Below are 19,710 nucleotides of genomic sequence, written 5' to 3'. Positions count from 1 at the left end.
TAACAACTTCAACACCCTGTATCTCTAAAACGAGGCCGTTCCAGACCTATGTTTATAAGGCAAACTCCTATTATTTTAAAGAGATCTATCTGTCCTCGAAGTTTCCTGCATAAAATTCGGACCACCCTGTATATCACCAACATTTTTTTGGTTAATGTTTTAAAATCAAATGGCTTTTGTTAACCGTTTTGCTACAAACAGTCTACAGGATGTTGATAAAACTATCGTATATGTGGTTGTGCAGGCAACGTTAGTTTTTGACATTTTCGTATATAACACCCGACTATGACTGGTGAACTATAGCTACAAGATAGATGTGGTGGTATTTACTTCTGAACGAGTTCCTTAGTCCACCCATACCTTCATTTTACTGATATATTTCTAATATTTTACTAATGTGTTTTTGATAACACTAATTAGTTGTAGAGATGTGAAGAATTTTCAGTAGTAAAATGTAAACCTAACATGGGGACCGCCTAGCCGGGTGTCTTAGCCGGTGGATTTCGATCTGCCGAGGTAAACATCACGGACACGCAGGCTGGAATTTGGATGGGTGACTTAAGGCAGGCTCGGGGATGTGGCTGTGGCAGCCTACCAGAGACCTAGGTCGCTCAACATTTTCCGCACGCGTGTCCCGATAAATTGAAATCAAAAAATGTTAAATAAAAGAACGACCATCAACATTCCAAAAAAATCTTATAATACTTTTTTGTTGAAAATTACTTGTATAATAACCCCCTGAAGTTTGGCCATCAGCATCCGTTACACCCTGTATATTTTCTATAGAAATAGACAGCATAAATATTAATTTTTAATTACTAGACGGGATTTTATGAAAAATGTGCCATAAAAGCAAGATATTACAATTTCGCATTAATAACAGAAAAATCGCCAGCTAATTTTCAGTATTATGGGTTTATAACAACTCACTAATACCTATTTAATTGCTGATAAAATAAAAGTATGTAAAAGAATAAATAGTTACGTAGCTTTAACATGGTACGGCAGTATTAAGAAAGTACAATAGCATGGAATTCTTCCAGTAAGTATAGAGTAATTATCTTGGAATATTCCTATATATTTTTTCTTAGATGCCGTTCTTAGCCTGTTATATTAACAATGCCTGCGCGATCCACTTGCTGCACCATCTACTGCTAAGCGCTCGTCCGCGTTCTAATTGCAAATGGGGAAAATAATTAAAATTACCTGCATGGGGCCCCCGAGGGCAAAGATCAAGAGTAATAGTCTGGGCAAGGGGCTAAGCCCTAGGCCACATACCTACGTGGAGGACTCTGGGAGGGCAAAGACCTACGTGGGGTACTGCGGGAATGCGGGGGATCTAAATTCAAATTTCCCGCCCTGTTCTCTGATTGGCCGGGAAAGTGGGGAAAAATGAAGTGGAGGGGGAAAATTCGTCAAAAATGACCAGTATGAACCTTCATAAGAAAAAGCATGGGATTTTGGCGTTGTATGAAAATAGCACAACTACTAACGCGTTAGCTGAGGACTCACGACGCAGGGGAATATACAATTCTTATTATATATTTTTTAAAAATACTTACATTTTCCTAATGCAGCATCCGTGTGTAAAATATTTTGAATAATTTATATTCAATAAAAATGTAGTTAAATGCTTTTTTTTCTAAGATTTATACAGGATGTCTCATAATTAGCAGCCAACCCTGAACAGGCCGATTCTATGATCAAAACTAAGTAAAAAAGTTTTTATTAATATGGGTCCGGAAATGCTTCCTAAGGGCACAGGGACCCATTGAAGAGGGAGGAATGGAAATAATTTTTTTGCAATATCTCTCAATCGCGTTGTGATAAATGAATGAAATTTGGTATACACAGCTAAATTTTGATGAGCAATTTGATGGACTAATCCATTTATTTCCACAAGGTCCATTGGGGTGGGTACGGGGGGGCCCTTGGTACTTTGCGTGTGTAACTTTTTCATCTTTGACTTTTTAACAAATTGGACAGCAAATTCCGTTTTCCCGAACTGTTTTACGTTAAAAAGGTACTCTTGTTTCAAATCGTTATCTTTAACGGTTTCTGAGAAAATCGCTCTTGAATTAATCCCACTTTGGTCAATTTCATAGTAATTTAAACAAAAAATAATAATAATAATTTAATACGTAATCAGTAATACACATTATTGATGTAGAACAATTATGATATGATGATTTGTTTATGGCTTTTGCGATGGTAATGCTGCGCGGCAGAACGCGAGTACGGCAGAAGGTTTCCAAACAGAAGGCTGACATCAAGGAGGACATTCCTCACTGTATTCCGCAATTTAGCTGCAACCGTCACTTTTCGAAGGGATCATAAGATGGAAACTTAATTTTGATAACAGACAACAAGCTATTTTAAAAACTGTTCAAAAAACCCTCCACCTTCTCTGATACAAAGTCTTGCCCTACGTGTAACACTTCTCGAAGCTATTAAGATGCTAAAACGGTTTTGACGAATTTCATTGGCTGCATCATTGATACGCTGCAGCAATTCCTCACGGGTATCGACTTCGGTGGCGTAAACTTTTTGATTTAGATATCCCCAGAAAAAGAAGTCCAGCGGGGTTAGGTCGGGAGAACGCGGCGGCCAAGCTACCGGTCCGTGCCTCCCTATCCACCGTCCAGCGAAATTTTCGTTTAGGAAATTTAGAACATTGCGACCACTATGTGCCGGGGCTCCATCGTGTTGAAAAAACATGTTACGTCGTAAATTTAGAGGCAGATCATCGAGAATTTGGGGAAGATTTTCTTGAAGTAAGTTTAAATAAAGATTTGAATTGAGACGTTGTGGAATTTCAATAGGTCCAATCAGAGTGTCGTGAATTATTCCCGCCCATAAATTTATGGAAAACCGTTGCTGGAAGTTTGTTCTCCGAACAACATGTGGGTTCTCTTCTTCCCAATAATGAGAATTATGAAAATTTAATTTTCCATTTCGGGTAAAAGTAGCTTCGTCACACCACAAAATTTTGGAAGCTTGCTCGTTGTCCAGCGACAAAATCCAGCGACAAAATTGCATACGTGGCGCAAAATCTTCTGGTATCAAGCCATGTACACGTCGATAGTGATAGGCATGTAGACCTTGTCGCTTTAATATTCTTCCAACCTGAAATGTTAGTAGCACATCTAATCAATTCTGTTAAGGAAATCTTTAAGATATGTAGTACCGTTGGCCGAGGAACATTTATTTGCCTTGAAATGTTCCGTATGCTAGTCGTAGGATCTTGTTCAATAGCGTCAAGGACCTCCGCTTCCCTATTAATCCTGGGACGTCCTTGACCCGGTGCCTTTCGAAAAGTGGCGGTTGCAGCTAAGTTGCGGAATACCGTAGGGAATGTCCTCCTTGATGGCAGCCTTCGGTTTGGAAACCTTCTCCCGTACTCGCGTTCTGCCGCTGCAGCATTACCATCGCAAAAGCCATAAATAAATATCATATCAACTAACTCTTGTCCCGTAAACTCTTCCATTTTTTTCGCTTAGAACTATTAAATTGGCAATCGGGTTGACAATACTTTGACATAAGAATACCTTGATAATTTTGTTTAAATTACTATGAAATTGACCAAAGTGGGATTAATTCAAGAGCGATTTTCTCAGAAACCGTTAAAGATAACGATTTGAAACAAGAGTACCTTTTTAACGTAAAACAGTTCGGGAAAACGGAATTTGCTGTCCAATTTGTTAAAAAGTCAAAGATGAAAAAGTTACACACGCAAAGTACCAAGGGCCCCCCCGTACCCACCCCAATGGACCTTGTGGAAATAAATGGATTAGTCCATCAAATTGCTCATCAAAATTTAGCTGTGTATACCAAATTTCATTCATTTATCACAACGCGATTGAGAGATATTGCAAAAAAATGATTTCCATTCCTCCCTCTTCAATAGGTCCCTGTGCCCTTAGGAAGCATTTCCGGACCCATGTTCATATGAACTTTTTTACTTAGTTTTGATCATAGAATCGGCCTGTTTAGGGTTGGCAGCTAATTATGAGACACCCTGTATAATTATTGTTTGAACAAATTTTCAATGTTTAAACAAATTGAATACAATGTACGTATAAAAACTTTATAAATTTGAGTAATATTCATTAATAGAATAAAGAAAAATACGAGAAATGTACAGCAAATTAAAAAGTAGTAATTATCAATACGTTAATAGGTCGATAATAATTAACAATAATTCGCATTTGAAAATGCGATATTTGGACTTTTCAGCTCGCGAGACATCGATTTAAAAAACATCAAATTCGCACCACTAGAAGCCGAGATAATCAAAATTTTTAAGCGCGCCGCTATTTTGAACGCGCGATTTCAATTTCGAGACGGCTCACATTGGGGCAGAATCCCAAAAAGCTGGCAAAAGTCAAAATCTTTAGAAATCGATCTGAAATTTTTTACTCGTGGGTTTTTGGGGTCGCTGATAACGAATTTGGAGTCAGAATTACAAAATTCAATGTGGAGGATTTATTATAGACATCAGAAGTAGAAATATTTTGTAAATAGGGATTTTCCGAGTCGTAGATTAAGAATTAAAAGATTATGAAATACAAAATGGCTATAATATGGTAAACATAAGAAATAAACCAAATAAAAAATTGTTCATTAAAAATTGTTATTTACAATAATTATTTCAAAATAAATATAATTTCAGTATTCTTTTTAAACAACAACAATTACAATAATGTCACATTTATCAAGCATGAAGAAGATGTAAAAATGACAATTGACATTAAACTATTCATATATTTCGTTAAATACGCCCGGAATAATTTATTTGAATCCCGTGCCAAATGACAATTGACATTAAGCTATTCATATATTTCGTTAAATAAGTCCGGAATAATTTATTTGAATCNTGTAAAAATGACAATTGACATTAAACTATTCATATATTTCGTTAAATACGCCCGGAATAATTTATTTGAATCCCGTGCCAAATGACAATTGACATTAAGCTATTCATATATTTCGTTAAATAAGTCCGGAATAATTTATTTGAATCCCGTGCCAAAGTTGTAATATAGAATTCCAGTTTTTTCATAAAAGAAAAGAATCATCACCAGATAAAAAATCTTCATTTGTAGCATCCGTCGAATCTTCTGAAGTTGAAAGAATTTCTTCTTTATCTGCAATCTTCCCATATCTTACATCATCCAGAGAAGGCGAAATTCATTTTACTCTACATTTTACAAAAACCTATGCAAAAAGTTGTTAGGCACTTATAGGCAGCTCATTTTTTTTTAGTTTACAGATAATAGTTTTGTCTTTTTTGTCCATTAAGTTAAATGACAGAATTCTGCAGAATTATTAAACTTTTTTCTTCAAAACCAAATTATGTTTTCATTTTATAACGCAAAATTCAAGTTTGGTAGCCAATTACTATTTTTTATAAAAAAATATTGAGTATTTTAACCTACATAATCATAATCTGCGTACATTTATGAGTTGATTCCACTTTGTTAGAGATAAATCGGTGAACTCTACACGAAATTTATAACCAGTTAAACACAACTACTCCTTGTGTTCCTACGCGCGAGCCAGGTATTGCTCGAGTTGCGGTCGCCTTTGTAGTAATTTAAGAAGCAAGTATAAGGGGATTTGACCCTAATAGTAATGGATTCTGAGATTTGGGATATTACTCTAGCCTATCCAACAGTAAAAATTACCGAACTAGAAACTTTATTTTTTTACTTTTGGACAGCTTTTTGAGATTCTGCCCCACTGTGCGGCCGGATTAGCCGAACTTTCGACTCCCGCCACTACCTCCCATACATTTTTCCTGAATTTCATGCTCGGTCCAATAGTTTTAATCGACATTTTATATGGGTTGCACAAGGGCGCAAGTTTTGCAAATTCACTCCCGGAAAGTACTCGGAATGACAAAGGTATTTGTTTAAAAAACAGCCCTCCAGACCTCGTGTTACGCCACAAATGCTGGTCAACTTTGATCGACTATAACTCTGGAACCAGTTAACAAATCACCACGTTTTTTTTTAAAGAAGCGTCTTTCCGAGTACTTTAAAAGCATAATTTTAAAAAATAATAATTATAATGAATTTATAAAGTTATTCTATTTGTTTATAAGCGCAAAAATTACGCATATCTTTAAACAATTACCACGGCTCTCCTAATTAACAGATTTCAATTTTTCTAGACGTATTTTAAAGCTTGACCTTTTTTATGTGATAAAATTTTCAAGTATCTAGAAGTTTTAATTTAGACTCAGTTCAATTTGCAAAAATTTCAATTTTTTTTCAAAAATCTGGGTTGCAAAATTATTACTCGAAAACTGTCGCACCGATTTTAACGAAAATTGGTATGATGTTTTATTACATCAAAAAGATTTTTTTGGCCAAGTATGAAGATCCTACCTATAATATAAGTACTTTAATAAAAATCGCAAAAATATTGTAATTTTTTTCACTTTTTTTTTGTTTTTACTATTGCAATAATGATGTATTTTTTTATTTAAAAATAGGTATATCATGTATAAAATTTAATTACGAATTTTTTTTCCTTTTCAATTCTTCTCTAAAATGAATAGTTTTTGAACTGTGTTGAAAAAAGAGAAAAAAAATGGAATTTTTTCCAATTTTTTCACTATTTGTTTAATAATAAATTTAGCACACGTTTTAAAGCGCGCGCATAGTGAAATTATGTTTTGTTATATCATTTTGGAGCCATTAACGCAAAAATTAGCGATACTATATAAAATATCCATACATGGGTGTTTTGAAACAGATCCCGCCTGGTCTATAGGCCGTGACAGATTGATTGGATTATTATGGTAAATGTAGCAATATATGAAAATATGTGTTATCCCAGTAATGTCATCATGTAACCAATTGTTTATTGTTACAGTTTATACATAACTTTTGGTTTGAAAATTGTTACAATTCACTATTATTTGAAAAACTATAGGTAATTTTGAATAATAATGATGTATGTATGTATGTATGTATGTCGAAGGGTGATGGAATTGCTTTTCCACCGCGGCACTTAGACCTTATTAGGCCCCTTGTACACCCTCCTTCATTACTCGAGTACTTTTCTTCAAACCATCCTATTTATTACACGGGTGGCTTGGTGGCAAAGTCTCATACAGATTATCTATGATAGCATGGTCTTGAGTTACAGAGATTTTCTTTGCTCTGTTCTCATTACCATTTATCGGGGACTACACGCATGCGGAAAATGTTGAGCGACTCAGGTCTCTGGTAGGCTGCCACCGCCACGTCCCCGAGTCTGCCTTAGGTCACCCATCCAAATTCCAGCCTGCGTCCGTGATGCTTACCTCGGCAAATCGAAATCCACCTGCCAAGACACCCGGCTAGGCGGTCCCTATAATAATGATATTTTCACATATTGAAAAGTATGGTGCCTACCTAATATGTTTGTATTGTACTATCAATGCAATTTCAATTCTATTCAAGCACTTTCGGAATATAGAAAACCTTCACAAACATGAATATCTTAAGAAAAACAGGGCAACAAAAATAAGCTGTTAATAAAATAGGTTAACAGAAATTTAAATTATGTAAATAGGAAAAATGAGCAAAACAGTTTATTACGAAAAAATGGTTTCAAACTTTATAAGGCGAAAAAAGAGCATCTCTTGAGGCAGGAAGATAACCCGAGGAGATTAGGGTTATGTAGGTGGTGACAAGAATATGCAGATGAATTCTCTGGTCAGATGTGTCTACTTTTTGTAAAAATGGATTTTTTAATAGAAACATCAAATGGACTAATGGTAATTTATATTGACACAGAGAAACTGCATTTCAACAGAGGTTTTTAGTAAACGTTTGGGTTAGAATTCTTAATACCAAATTCATAGGACCTTACTTCTATGACGGTGAACTGATGGGTGAGAGATATTTCATTATATTCATTATTTTTTTTGTAGTTGGCATGTTTAAAACAATTTCTGCATTAATCTACATTTTTATACCAAAATTATAAAAAATGTAATAAATGTAAAAGATAAAGGCGGCATATGTAATACATCGCATGAAAGAGGAAAAAACAAGTAATTTATTGTATCCTAATGTTCACGCCCAATTTTAAATAAGTATTTCATTATTATTATTTTTTGTTTTCTTAATACTCTCTTCGCTAGAGGGCACTTCCGCGCTCACTCTGGCGTTTAAAACAGTCTGAATAGAGTCGCCGGCGGGTATCCTTGTTGTACCTCATAGTGATAATATTTTGTGCTGAAATTTCCGCATCCGCGTTCCCGCCTATACAGTCCACTTCCTACCCTACCACCTGTTCCGGAAGAGCTCCAGAGAGTCACCAAGGGGCTCCTTCGAAGATGACGCTCTCCGAGAATACCAGGTACTCTCAAACATTTTTTTCCCGCATTTTCTTTAACCGCAGCCCGTTCGGTAACACCTGCTTCGATGACAATTATTTTTTTGTCCGCATAGAGGGCGCAGCAAATTACATAGGAAAATTCAAAAATTCGTTTACACTAGGTGAAAAATATCAATTTTGCCATGAAATTTTATTAAAATAAGTTTTCTCTTTTCTCTTAAAATAAAAAGGTTAGACAGCCCTAAACTTTCGGTACTTTTTCGTTTTTTTATGACTATAAAGTTGGCCATGGATCTCAAATTTGTTTTTACAAACATCAAGCCCTCAAAAAATGTAACGGAAAACATACAAATTTTTTACGTTTTTAAGTGAGATACATAGGAGTGGCCGTCTTATAATAGACAGCCTGTAGATCGCGGCTGCTGACGTCTGCTACTAACAACGGTGTCTTTTGCCGCCCCTGGAACGTGGCGCCGGGGTCCCACGCACCCCTTGCATCCCCCGATTGGCGCGGCCCTGATGCTAACATATCGAATTCAGCATACAGTCGAAATTTGAGAATAATTCGTAATTATACAGTGTCCCCCTAAAGTCGTGCACGAATTCATTATTAGGTAAACAAAAGAAATTATTAAAAATTCCCGAAACAGGTCGATTTTTTAATTTAATTTACTATTTTTTCAAATAATAATTTAATATACAGGGTGACCTATGTTCGAGTAATGACGTCATCACATTAAAATGGAACACCCTACTTTTTTCCAATTTTCGGATTGCCCTAACTGAGCTGATTCCAAAAATATACCACAAGTTGCTTCTAATTGTTACAGGGAGGACAACTATACCCAAATTATTTACAAATACTAAATTTATTTACAAATAAATAAACTAAAAATTGAATCAAATCACCACATATCATTTTAAAATGTCATTATTTTTTGCTATAATTTCTTTGATGCTTTTTTAATTTTATCTGCCTGATAGAACGTGCTCGTGTATTTTTAGCAGGCAATCATTTTTAAATGGTTTGTTAAGATTGTACAAGTAAATCCAATTTGAATGATTCTTCCTTAAAATATTGAGTATTTTTTAATTAATTAAAAAACATGATTCTAAGTGAAACCGAACGGATCGAAATTCTTATGATGATCGGATATGGTGATAGAATTCGAATTCATGAGGAAGTTTGTGTTTTGTTTAATAAAATTCATTCCATTCGTCCACCAATAAATCGATCCACGGTTAGCCGAACTGAAGCAAAGTTTCGAAATCATGGTCATGTTAAAGATATGCCCAGATCTGGCCGACCGACTGTAGATGAAGAAGTGCAGTTACAAGCCCTTTTGACCATTCATGAAAACCCGCAATCCAGTCTGAGAGTCGTAGCAGATAATTTAGGAATGAGTGAAAGTACATTGAGTAGACTTCTTCACAGAAACAAGTATCATCCCTACAAAGTCCACTTAGTACAAGAATTATGTGACGATGATTTCGACAGACGCACAGAATTTTGCGAAATGATGATGGAAGAATGTCAGGCAGATCCGGATTTTGTGAAACGCATAATTTTCTCCGACGAGTCGTCTTTTTATTTGAATGGCACCGTCAATAAACAGAATTGTCGGTACTGGTCAGATCGCAATCCACTTTGGATGATGGAAGCACACACTCAGCATCCCCAAAAGGTCAATGTTTGGGCCGGAATTGTTGGTAATCGAATTTTGGGGCCGTATTTCTTTGAAGGAAATTTAGATGGTGCAAGATATTTTGTATTTCTTCAGTTTCATTTAGTTCCTTCCTTGAGTGTTCTATTTCCAAATGAAGAAGATCCAGATTTGCTGCTGCTGTTCGCCGCTATTTAGATGACGTGTTTCCTCATCGGTGGATTGGCAGAAGAGGACCTAAGGAATGGCGAGAATACATCCAGCGCCGGATCCCGTTATGGGACAAAAATAAGCCAATAGAAATATTAGTAGGTGTGGCTTGGATATTTGGCGCACTTTTTCAATTTGCTGCGAAAGCGAAATCAATTTGTGCTTTCTAAGGTAGAAAATATAAAAATATGTAATTGTAATGTAAAAATATATTATATAGGTACATATTTTTTTTATTATGCTATGGGATAATTTCAAGTTCTTTTAGAAAAGTTTTATTTAATTAATATGTATATTTTGGTTAACGCTATCTAAATTAAGAGTAAAAACACAGGAATGTAAAGGATTTTTTTATTACTTATTTTTTATTTCCATTGTTACTTTTTCTCTTTTGTTTTTTAATAACTCTTCGTCCAGCTGAGGTTTTTTGGATTGGGATAATTCTTCCTCTTCTTCGACTACCATCAGCTCCTGAAAAAATTACTCAATTACTTAATCGATCATGGTCTTTATTTAAATATTAAAAATTGTTTATTTCGTCTATTTTTAAACAGCACTTTACAGTTTAAACAAATATGTATACATATTATTTCTATAAAACTGTAAACCATATAAATAAAAAAAAACACTATATACGATACAATACAGGGTATTCAATTTAAAAATAATATAACTTTGATCTGCCACCCTTTTATGCAACACCCTCTGTATCTACGAAAATATATTTTGCAAAAAGTTTACACTAAACCCTACGACTTTCGTATTTAACATATTAATTAACAAAATAAAAAATAATACACCAACAGCCAAGAAAAAATGTCATAAAACCGACACCAAAACAGGTCAAGACCAAAACCAGTAGAGAAGACACAGTATTATTTATTAGGTATTTAACACATACCAAATTTCAACACTTAGGTGTTGAAGAATCCTCACGTAACTGCTATAGGAAGAAAACATATATTAACACCCTTTCAGGAATGTAAAATTGATATATTATAATAATTTAGAAAATAGCAAAAAATTCTTACCAAACCCAAATGTGGCTATTGCTGATGAAAATGATGCTGGTGTTTTAATTTTATGCAATGTAGAAATCATTTTTTCCATACTGCCGGTTACCTCTAGTGGTGATTTTTCATAATATTTATCAAAACATTGATTCATTATAGCTAACAATTCTGTATATCTTTTTCGGCTTTCATCAGGATCAAATATTGGTACATCCATAGTACTAGTTGAAGGTAGGCTTGTGTTCTCCGAAAATGACAATATGTTTTCCTCTTTTGTTTGTGTTAAAGCAGGGCTCGATTCAGTTTCACGTGTAACAATTAAAGGTAAAAGCCGCTCACCTTTACTGGGTTGCCCAGTAGCCACCAAATAAAGGTTTTCTTTAATCTTAAGGTTATCTATTTTATTAATGTATTTGTCGATGCAAAACAGAGCATTTGCCCAATGAATATGTTTGCAAATGGCACTTAAAAAAGAGAAGTTTTGGTAAGGTTTTGGAAACATACATATTAACAATAATTTTATAGGTATAGTATAGCATCATATTTTTTTTAGGAAACAAATTCAATCTTCTCCAAGCATAAATTTAAATCTTTATTACCTGTACTTCCCACTGTGCATGAGCATATGAGGACTTCAGTATTAACTAAATACAATAAATTTGGTTTGGTTTCACTCGGGACAGCAACTATGTTTTCATTAAGTTTCTTAATGAGTTTTATTAAATCTAAAGGAGGCATTTTTATGTCCTTATCCAAAAGATTTTTACTGGGGCGGTTGCTGGTAGCATCAAAAGTTTTCTCTATGTGTAGTCCTAGTAAATTTGGTCAACATAAAATCTACCATTTGCATTAAGTTAAATGCTTTTATACGGGAAAAGATTTTGTCTTTGATTTGACGAATTGTACTTTCGGAATAATTATTGGTATGATTGTTTTTCATTAACACACCACGTCTATAGGCCTTCACCCAAAATTCGCGTTTTGGCCACCAATAATTATTTAAATAATTGATGTATTTAGGGAATAATTTTGCATTTTTAACAGCTATAGCATATTTGGCTGTCGCCTCCTCCAAACTGTTTGCATATAGAATATTTTGAAAATCTCTATAAATACTTGTTTGCTCGTCTCTGTGAATACCATTTTTTGATTTTGAGAGCCATCTAAAGACTGCCTGCAAAACATGAAATATGCATAGCATTCTTTTTGACCCAGGCCAAGTATCGCCAATGGCTTTTTGTTCAGATTGAGGATCGTCTGTCATGAAAACTGCTGGACCTTCCTCATGTCCCCCAAAAATAGGTTCTCCTACAAGTTCCTTGATTATGTTGAAGCCAGATTTGATGGCATCTACACATTCAGATGTTGTAATTATAAGCCCTAGTGGTAAAGCTCCACATTCACTGTGTGTCAACATAACAAAAATCCGACTTCTATCCCTATCCATGGTTCCCGAAGAATCAACACAATTTCAGAAGCAGCTTCCACATATTTATGGACTCTCTTCATAATAGGAGTACAAAGCTTAAAAAATATATATATAAAAACCTTGAAAAATGTTTAGATTGTATATTCAATGTATTTGTTTATTCAACTTACCCAATAACATAATCATCATTTTCTTTTCCCATTAAAATCATTTTTGCACATTGATCTTTTTGTTTAGCATTGTACAGCGTAAGTTTATTTTCTAAAAATACTTTTGCATCATTGTCAAATTTGATAGGGCCATAATTTTTCTTAAATTCTTTCATGTGTAAGTCATAGCAGTATTTATAACTTGGACATCTATTCCTGTCTGCTAAAGCTGTGATGTAGTCATCACAAGTTAGCTGGATATTGCACTTAATCATTTCTAATGCTGTTCCTGCTGTATGTCCATTCTCGTAAAGACCTAATAACTCTAATATTCTCTTACATTATTGCTAACTTTCCGAAACAAAGAATCTGCATTGCCTGTCTTATGATTGTGTGTTACAACAAGAGTTATTTCACAGGGTGCTTCTCGTAAAAGTTGAAATTTTTCTTGGGTGCCCCTGTATTTTTTTCTAATAATAACATGAATTTTTACTGTTAATTTTGAAGGGCAGTTGGTATTTCTCGTTTTATTTTTTGAAGATGGTTCGTAGGTTTTTGAGCACCGAGTAAAGTTATATTATTGTGAGCCTTAAATAAAACTTTTTAAATTTTAGTAAATACTTTTAATAAACTACCTATTCGATATATTATGTATAGGTACCTATCTATCAATTAAATATTTCACCTTAGTCTCCTTTTAAGTTTAATCCGTTCTCCAGCCTCAATATCCGTATTACTGATAACGTATGATGAATTTGTTATGTTTTCAAACTCTCTTAACCATTTACCAAACTCTTCTTTGTTCGTGCAATTAACAAAAAACTGCAACTGGACGTTGGGTAACTTATCTTCACCTTTTATAATCTTTTTCTCCATAATTTTTGTTCCCCAGCCAGGTGGCAAAACAGACTAAAAAATTGGTAGATTTAATAATAGGTAGTTGTTCTTATTACTATACTATATACTATAGAAATTTGATTTGGTACTCACATTAATGAATTCTTCATTTAACGAGGAAGACACAACGTTTTCCATTTACACGTTACTTAATATTTTCCACAAAACACCGATACCTAAGATATACTCTTAAGCTTTTGACAAGCAAACTTAGCAAACAAACAAAAAGACACTGCTAAAGACTATAAAATGAGGATGGATAAGATCAAAGGAAAACCATCGGAAAACAATAATCAATAATAAATAGCTGCCTGAAATCTGAAAAATTATGTTAGCTTAAAAGTTTAAACGTCACGTAAAATGTCAACGGCCTGAACTCCGCCCACAAGCATCATTTTAATTAGCTTATTTTAGCCTCATTACGGAATCCGGCGCTGGATGTATTCTTGCGGAATGGCCCGCCAGACCACCAGATTTAACACCGCTCGACTTTTTTCTTTGGGGTTATGTAAAAAGCAAAATATACGTCAATAAACCAAACAGTATTAATGATCTGAAGGAACGAATTCGGCAAGAAGTTCGAGCGATCCCGCCTGAAGTCATTGGGAATGTACAGCAAGAATTTACTTCCCGTCTGGCCCATTGTTTGTCAACAATTTGAACATTTAATTTAGGTGTTTCTGGTGATTTGATTCAATTTTTAGTACGTTTATTTATTTGTAAATAAATTTAGTATTTGTAAATAATTTGGGTATTGTTGTCCTCCCTGTAACAATTAGAAGCAACTTGTGGTATATTTTTAGAATCAGCTCAGTTAGGATAATCCGAAAATTGGAAAAAAGTGGGGTGTTCCATTTAAAAAAAATTGTGATGACGTCATTACTCGAACATAGGTCACCCTGTATATTAAATTATTATTTGAAAAAATTGTAAATTAAATTCAAAAATCGACCTGTTTCGGGAATTTTTAATAATTTCTTTTGTTTACCTAATAATGAATTTGTGCACGACTTTAGGGGGACACTGTATACATATAATTTTTTAGTTTGTTACTAGTTGTTCCAAGCCACCATTACTTGGATTTGCTCATCTTGAGCCACCATTTTCAATTCGATGTGTGGAAGTGGGCGATGATGAAGATACAGGTGATACAATTGGTGAGTTGCATTTCAGATACACTGACTTGACTTTCTTTAAGGTAGTATAACTACATAGTAAATTAAATAAAGGTTCACAATTTCGCGAAAATAGACCTTTCATATTATACTTTTCTTATAATTTTTAAGATGCAATTGGGGTAATTATTTATATCTTTTTGGTGCTTTCTTAACTAACTGCATAATTGTAAGTAACAAGTAATTATAACAAGATGCAAATTTTGAAAATTATCCGCCTATGAAAATTTTTTTTAATAGACAGTGTATAAATATTATTAGTAGATATAATAGGCGGTTTCTGGACCAGGAAGTGACGTGGCAAGGCCACCGGGGGTCAAGGTCACCCCAAGGTCATGCCAAGGTCACCTGGGGTCAAGGTCGCCTAGGGTCAAGGTTACCTGGGGTCAAAGTCACATGGTCAGTGTCCATCGCTCCTTCAGCGGCTTATAGTGGGCATTGTCGTTGTGCAAGAGATGCGTGGGTGTTGGCATGCAAGAAGTGTCATGGCGGCATGGAAGTGACGTCATACAAGAAGTATCATGGCGGCATGGAAGTATCGTCATACAAGAAGTGTCATGGCGGCATGGAAGTGACGTCATACAAGAAGTATCATGGCGGCATGGAAGTATCGTCATACAAGAATTATCATGGCGGCATGGAAGTGACGTCACATGGCCAGTTGGTGGTAAATTTAAAATTCAATCACGATAAGGGGAGGTCAATGACCTCCAAACAGCATTGCGTCATTCTTATCTGGTATTGCAGCATTCGAGGCCAAGTTTCTACAAGTTCAGTCCTGTTTGCTACAGGTTCAGACCTGTTTTCTACTGGTTCAGACCTGTTTTCTACTGGTTCAGACTTGATTTCTACAGGTTCAAACCTGTTTTCTACTGGTTCAGACCTGTTTTCCTGCCTCAGACCTGTTTTTTAATATAAACTGTAACCTGATATGACTAGTGTAAGTTGTTATTAGCCTTTTGGAATGCAGGAAGTTACCAAGGTTATCAAAAAATAAAAGACATGTTACTTAACATTTTAATTTATTATATCAGCCAAGTCCATTTGCCATAGGTCATCAAGCCAACTTTGTAGGGATGTTTGGAAGAAATCTTTTTTCAAACGTTCCAGTAGCTCCAAGAGAGTTTGCCATTCGTAGGTAGAAAATGATAATTTATTGCCATTACCATTCCTTATAATTATTGCAGGACTGAAGGATTTAGCTGGACTTAATCCACACTGTATTTGAATGTTAACATTAGATATTAGTGGAAAAACATTACTTAGCAAGTATATCTGCTCCCACCGTGCGGCTTCTTCATATTTAGCCAGAATATTATCGAGAGGCTTACTATAATCGTAATTTTCTTCATCACTTAAATTAGCGGACACTTCACTCATTTTGCATACAACTTGCTCGTTCGATGAAATAACGTTGGTGTTCTCGTTAACAAAAATTGCAACTTGATAGTCTGTTTCCTTTAATACTGCCACGCTAGTATAATCTGTAATCTGATATATTATTTCCTTTAACAGCATTGCGTCATTCTTATCCGATATTGCATCATTCGAGGTTAATGACCTCCAAACAGCATTGCATCATTCTTATCTCGTATTGCATCATTCGAGGCCAAGTTTCTACAGGTTCAGACCTGTTTTCTACTGGTTCAGACCTGTTTTTAGCAGAAACTTTAACCTGATATATTATTCCTTTAACAGCATTACGTCATTCTTATTTGGTATTGCATCATTCGAGGCCAATGACCTCCAAACAGCATTGCGTCATTCTTATCCGGTATTTCATCATTCTAGACGTCACGTCAAGGTCATCGACCTCTGGTTGTCTGGGGTTAAGGTCGCCTCAATTTAAGACTTGTTTTCTACTGGTTCAGACCTGTTTCCTACAGGTTCAGACTTGTTTTCTACAGATTCAGACCTGTTTTCTTCAGGTCCAGACTTGTTTTCTACTGGTTCAGACCTGTTTTCTACAGGTACAGACTTGCTTTTTAGTATAAACTGTAACTTGATATATTATTTCCTTTATAATTGTAGTGTTAGCAAAAATTTTAGCCTAATATGTAGGCTTGTTAGTAAATTGGCAAGAGCCTCTTTAGCTCAGTGGTAGAGCAATGGTCTTGTAAACCGGAGGTCATGAGTTCAAATCTCACAGGAGGCAATTACATTTTTATCAAAAATGTCAGGTGTGGAATTCGAACCCACGCTCCGTTTGGGAACCAAGGCTTAAACAAGGCGCCTTAACCACTCGGCCAACCTGACTCGATAGGTATATGAAAAAGAAACGAGAAATTTTTTTTTATATCTATTTATTGGCATAAGGTAGGTGTAATACATGATGTATATGGGATAGTTATTTAATATCATATTCGAACTGTTGCTGAAAGTTCTTTATAACATAAAGTACACCTTTTTTTATGCATTCCACAAATCCAGCAGACTTCCACATGGGCGCAAGGTAGAAAAATAACGTTTCGTTCTCGCTTTCGACATATTCGGCAAACCTTTTCAGGTGGTCTCCAGCATTCGTCCTCAGGAACGGAATTTGGCATTACTTCGATTGGCTTCCTACCAGACANAAGTCATTCCAGACGAGCAGTTCGCCTTCCGACCCAATCACTCCACTGAACTCCAAATCTGACCTTACCGAGCACATCACGGCGGCTTTCAACAGAGGGGACAGTACACCGGTGCTGTCTTCCTGGACGTCGCAAAGACCTTCGATACGGTTTGGCATGAAGGCCTACTGATGAAAATGCTCACCAACCAATATCCCATATCCTTTACCAAACTCATAAATTCCACATGCAATTCAGGACACCTTGTATCTAACTATGTGAGAAATTAAATATTGAAATATTTAAAAGAAGTATATTTGTAATATATAACAAAATAAATAAACAAAAAGGTATTATTCTATGTCACCAACATTACTTCTGTTATATATATATCTTGCTTCTTCTGGCTTTGCAGTCAAAATTTTATCCTGATGAATTTTATATAGTTCGGATATCCTATTTTCAAAATTATTTAATGTATTACTTTTTATGCTATTTCTTATTTTCTTAAAAAACCTGAGATAATGATAAACATTATGTATCATAATTAAAACTGGCGCCAATAATTCTTGAACCGTTAATAAATGGTGAATATATCCTCTAGAATATCTATTACATGTTAAGCACTGACATGAGAACATTATAGGTGTAAAATCATCAGCATACTTCGAATGTCTCAAATTTATTTCGAAACTTTCTAACTCTTCATTATCTTCTATTGGAAAAGTCATTGCTGCCGATCGTTCTGTTAATATTCGACAATAAGATGTGTCAAACATGTCAATACCTGTCTGTACCAATTTTAATACATTTACTGGATTCCAGCAACCCTGCACGGAACAGAGTTTTTCAGAAGGTATATTTTTTATGACATATTCTAATACATCCTTAATTTCTTCAAATGGCAAAAACTCCACTTCTGGTCCATTATTATGTAAGCCATCAATAAGAAATCCATTTAATTCATGCATATTTTTCAATAAAGCTTGAATACACTTTTGTCTGGATTTTATACAGTATCCACCCGCAATAGGAGCCATTACAAATGCTTCTTTTAATACTACCGATTCTCTATGGCGATCTAAACACTGTTTATTAAAATTAATAGTATTTTCTACCGCCTTTGATATTCGTTTTGGGGCACTTGTTTTATTAGTATCTCCATCCGATAATAAGTAATACATATCAGGTTTAAACGTTTCTACTAAATTCATGTACTTTTCAGAATCATAGAGAACTTTACCATATTTTGTCCACACAGGAATATTTTCTTTAACATGATGTCCCTGTTTTGTTAAATAACTAGGGTCCTGCAGAGTAACACAAGTTAAACTGTCTTTACTTCCAATAAATTCGGATATTGAACCATTGTAATACTGCAATGTTTCTTGGAAATTATGCATACTAACCAATGGTATTTGCAAAATTTGAGGTTCCTTACTAACAAGTTTAAAAACTTCATGTGTAACATGTGGGATATGCCCACCTTGAGTGTGAAGTAAAACAACTGGAGTCTCTATTTCGATATTCTTTTTCCCTTCATTTTTTAAAATTCCAAGACGTGGAGCACGTATTTGAGGATTTTGTACATAAAATTTCATCTTTGTTATAAAACAGGTAAATTATTGCTCAGCAAAATAATTTGTATGTATTTCTATTGATAACAAAAAACTTCAATTTATTCACATTTGACAAATAATAATTCAAAACTCAAAGCATAGAGCAGGATGTGCCTCCATGGCATAGAGCATGGCATAGACATAGAGTCAGAAAGAATATAGAGACCCATAAAACATATAATAACAATTTATGATCTATGAGTCCATGTGCTTTATAAGAAGCTGTTTTCCAATTGCCAGTGAACTGTTCCTGAATTGTTCTTTTACTGTTATACTCTTTAAATTCTCCAAACTTAAACAACTCGCCATTATTCCATGGCTAGAAATTGGCCTCAATGATTTGGGATCGAGGGGGATTATCCCTCTTTATCCTGCCTCATCTCGTGTAGGCCTGGACAGCCTTCGTAGGTGGGCCCCATCCGTCGTCTACCCCGACCGCAAATGCGGCCGGTGTAGGCGCTTTGTGGGACCTCCTTTTGTCCTGGCTGGGCCCCGCCGGCTAGGGCCCTTTCTTCTGGCGCTCTTCTTGCTTCGCCGGCTCGTCTGTGTAAACCCCGGGGGTAGTGTCATGTTTATGTGTGGTATGGTTGGGTAGGGTAGTGCGGCTATGCAGCCTGGGATGCGCTTTGCTAAGGTGGCCCTTAGGCTAGCGCGGGAGGGGAGGG

General features: G+C 35.2%; 2 protein-coding genes and 1 non-coding gene across 3 annotated transcripts; 1 reads left to right on the top strand and 2 right to left on the bottom strand.

Moving 5' to 3' along the window:
• Positions 1 to 12,387: 12,387 nt before the first annotated feature.
• LOC108914060 lies at positions 12,388 to 12,864 on the bottom strand. The gene is made up of 3 exons (XM_023456187.1): positions 12,824 to 12,864; positions 12,452 to 12,663; positions 12,388 to 12,398 (listed from the first exon to the last, which is right to left on the bottom strand). The coding sequence occupies exons 1-3, from the start codon at positions 12,862 to 12,864 to the stop codon at positions 12,388 to 12,390; spliced, it is 264 nt and encodes an 87-aa protein (XP_023311955.1).
• A 4,093-nt stretch (positions 12,865 to 16,957) lies between these two features.
• Positions 16,958 to 17,029, top strand: Trnat-ugu. Its single transcript has one exon. It is a non-coding gene; the product is annotated as a tRNA-Thr (tRNA).
• Positions 17,030 to 17,725: 696 nt separating this feature from the next.
• LOC108914059 (queuine tRNA-ribosyltransferase accessory subunit 2) lies at positions 17,726 to 19,100 on the bottom strand. Its single transcript, XM_018719761.2, has one exon. It carries the CDS (start codon positions 19,025 to 19,027, stop codon positions 17,780 to 17,782), a length of 1,248 nt encoding a protein of 415 aa, XP_018575277.1. The 5' UTR covers positions 19,028 to 19,100; the 3' UTR covers positions 17,726 to 17,779.
• Between the last annotated feature and the right edge of the window lie 610 nt (positions 19,101 to 19,710).

The sequence above is a fragment of the Anoplophora glabripennis genome, unplaced genomic scaffold (assembly GCF_000390285.2).
Source record: "Anoplophora glabripennis isolate ALB-LARVAE unplaced genomic scaffold, Agla_2.0 scaffold1255, whole genome shotgun sequence".
NCBI classification, from domain to species: domain Eukaryota; kingdom Metazoa; phylum Arthropoda; class Insecta; order Coleoptera; family Cerambycidae; genus Anoplophora; species Anoplophora glabripennis.
This window is presented reverse-complemented; position numbering and strand designations above follow the sequence as displayed.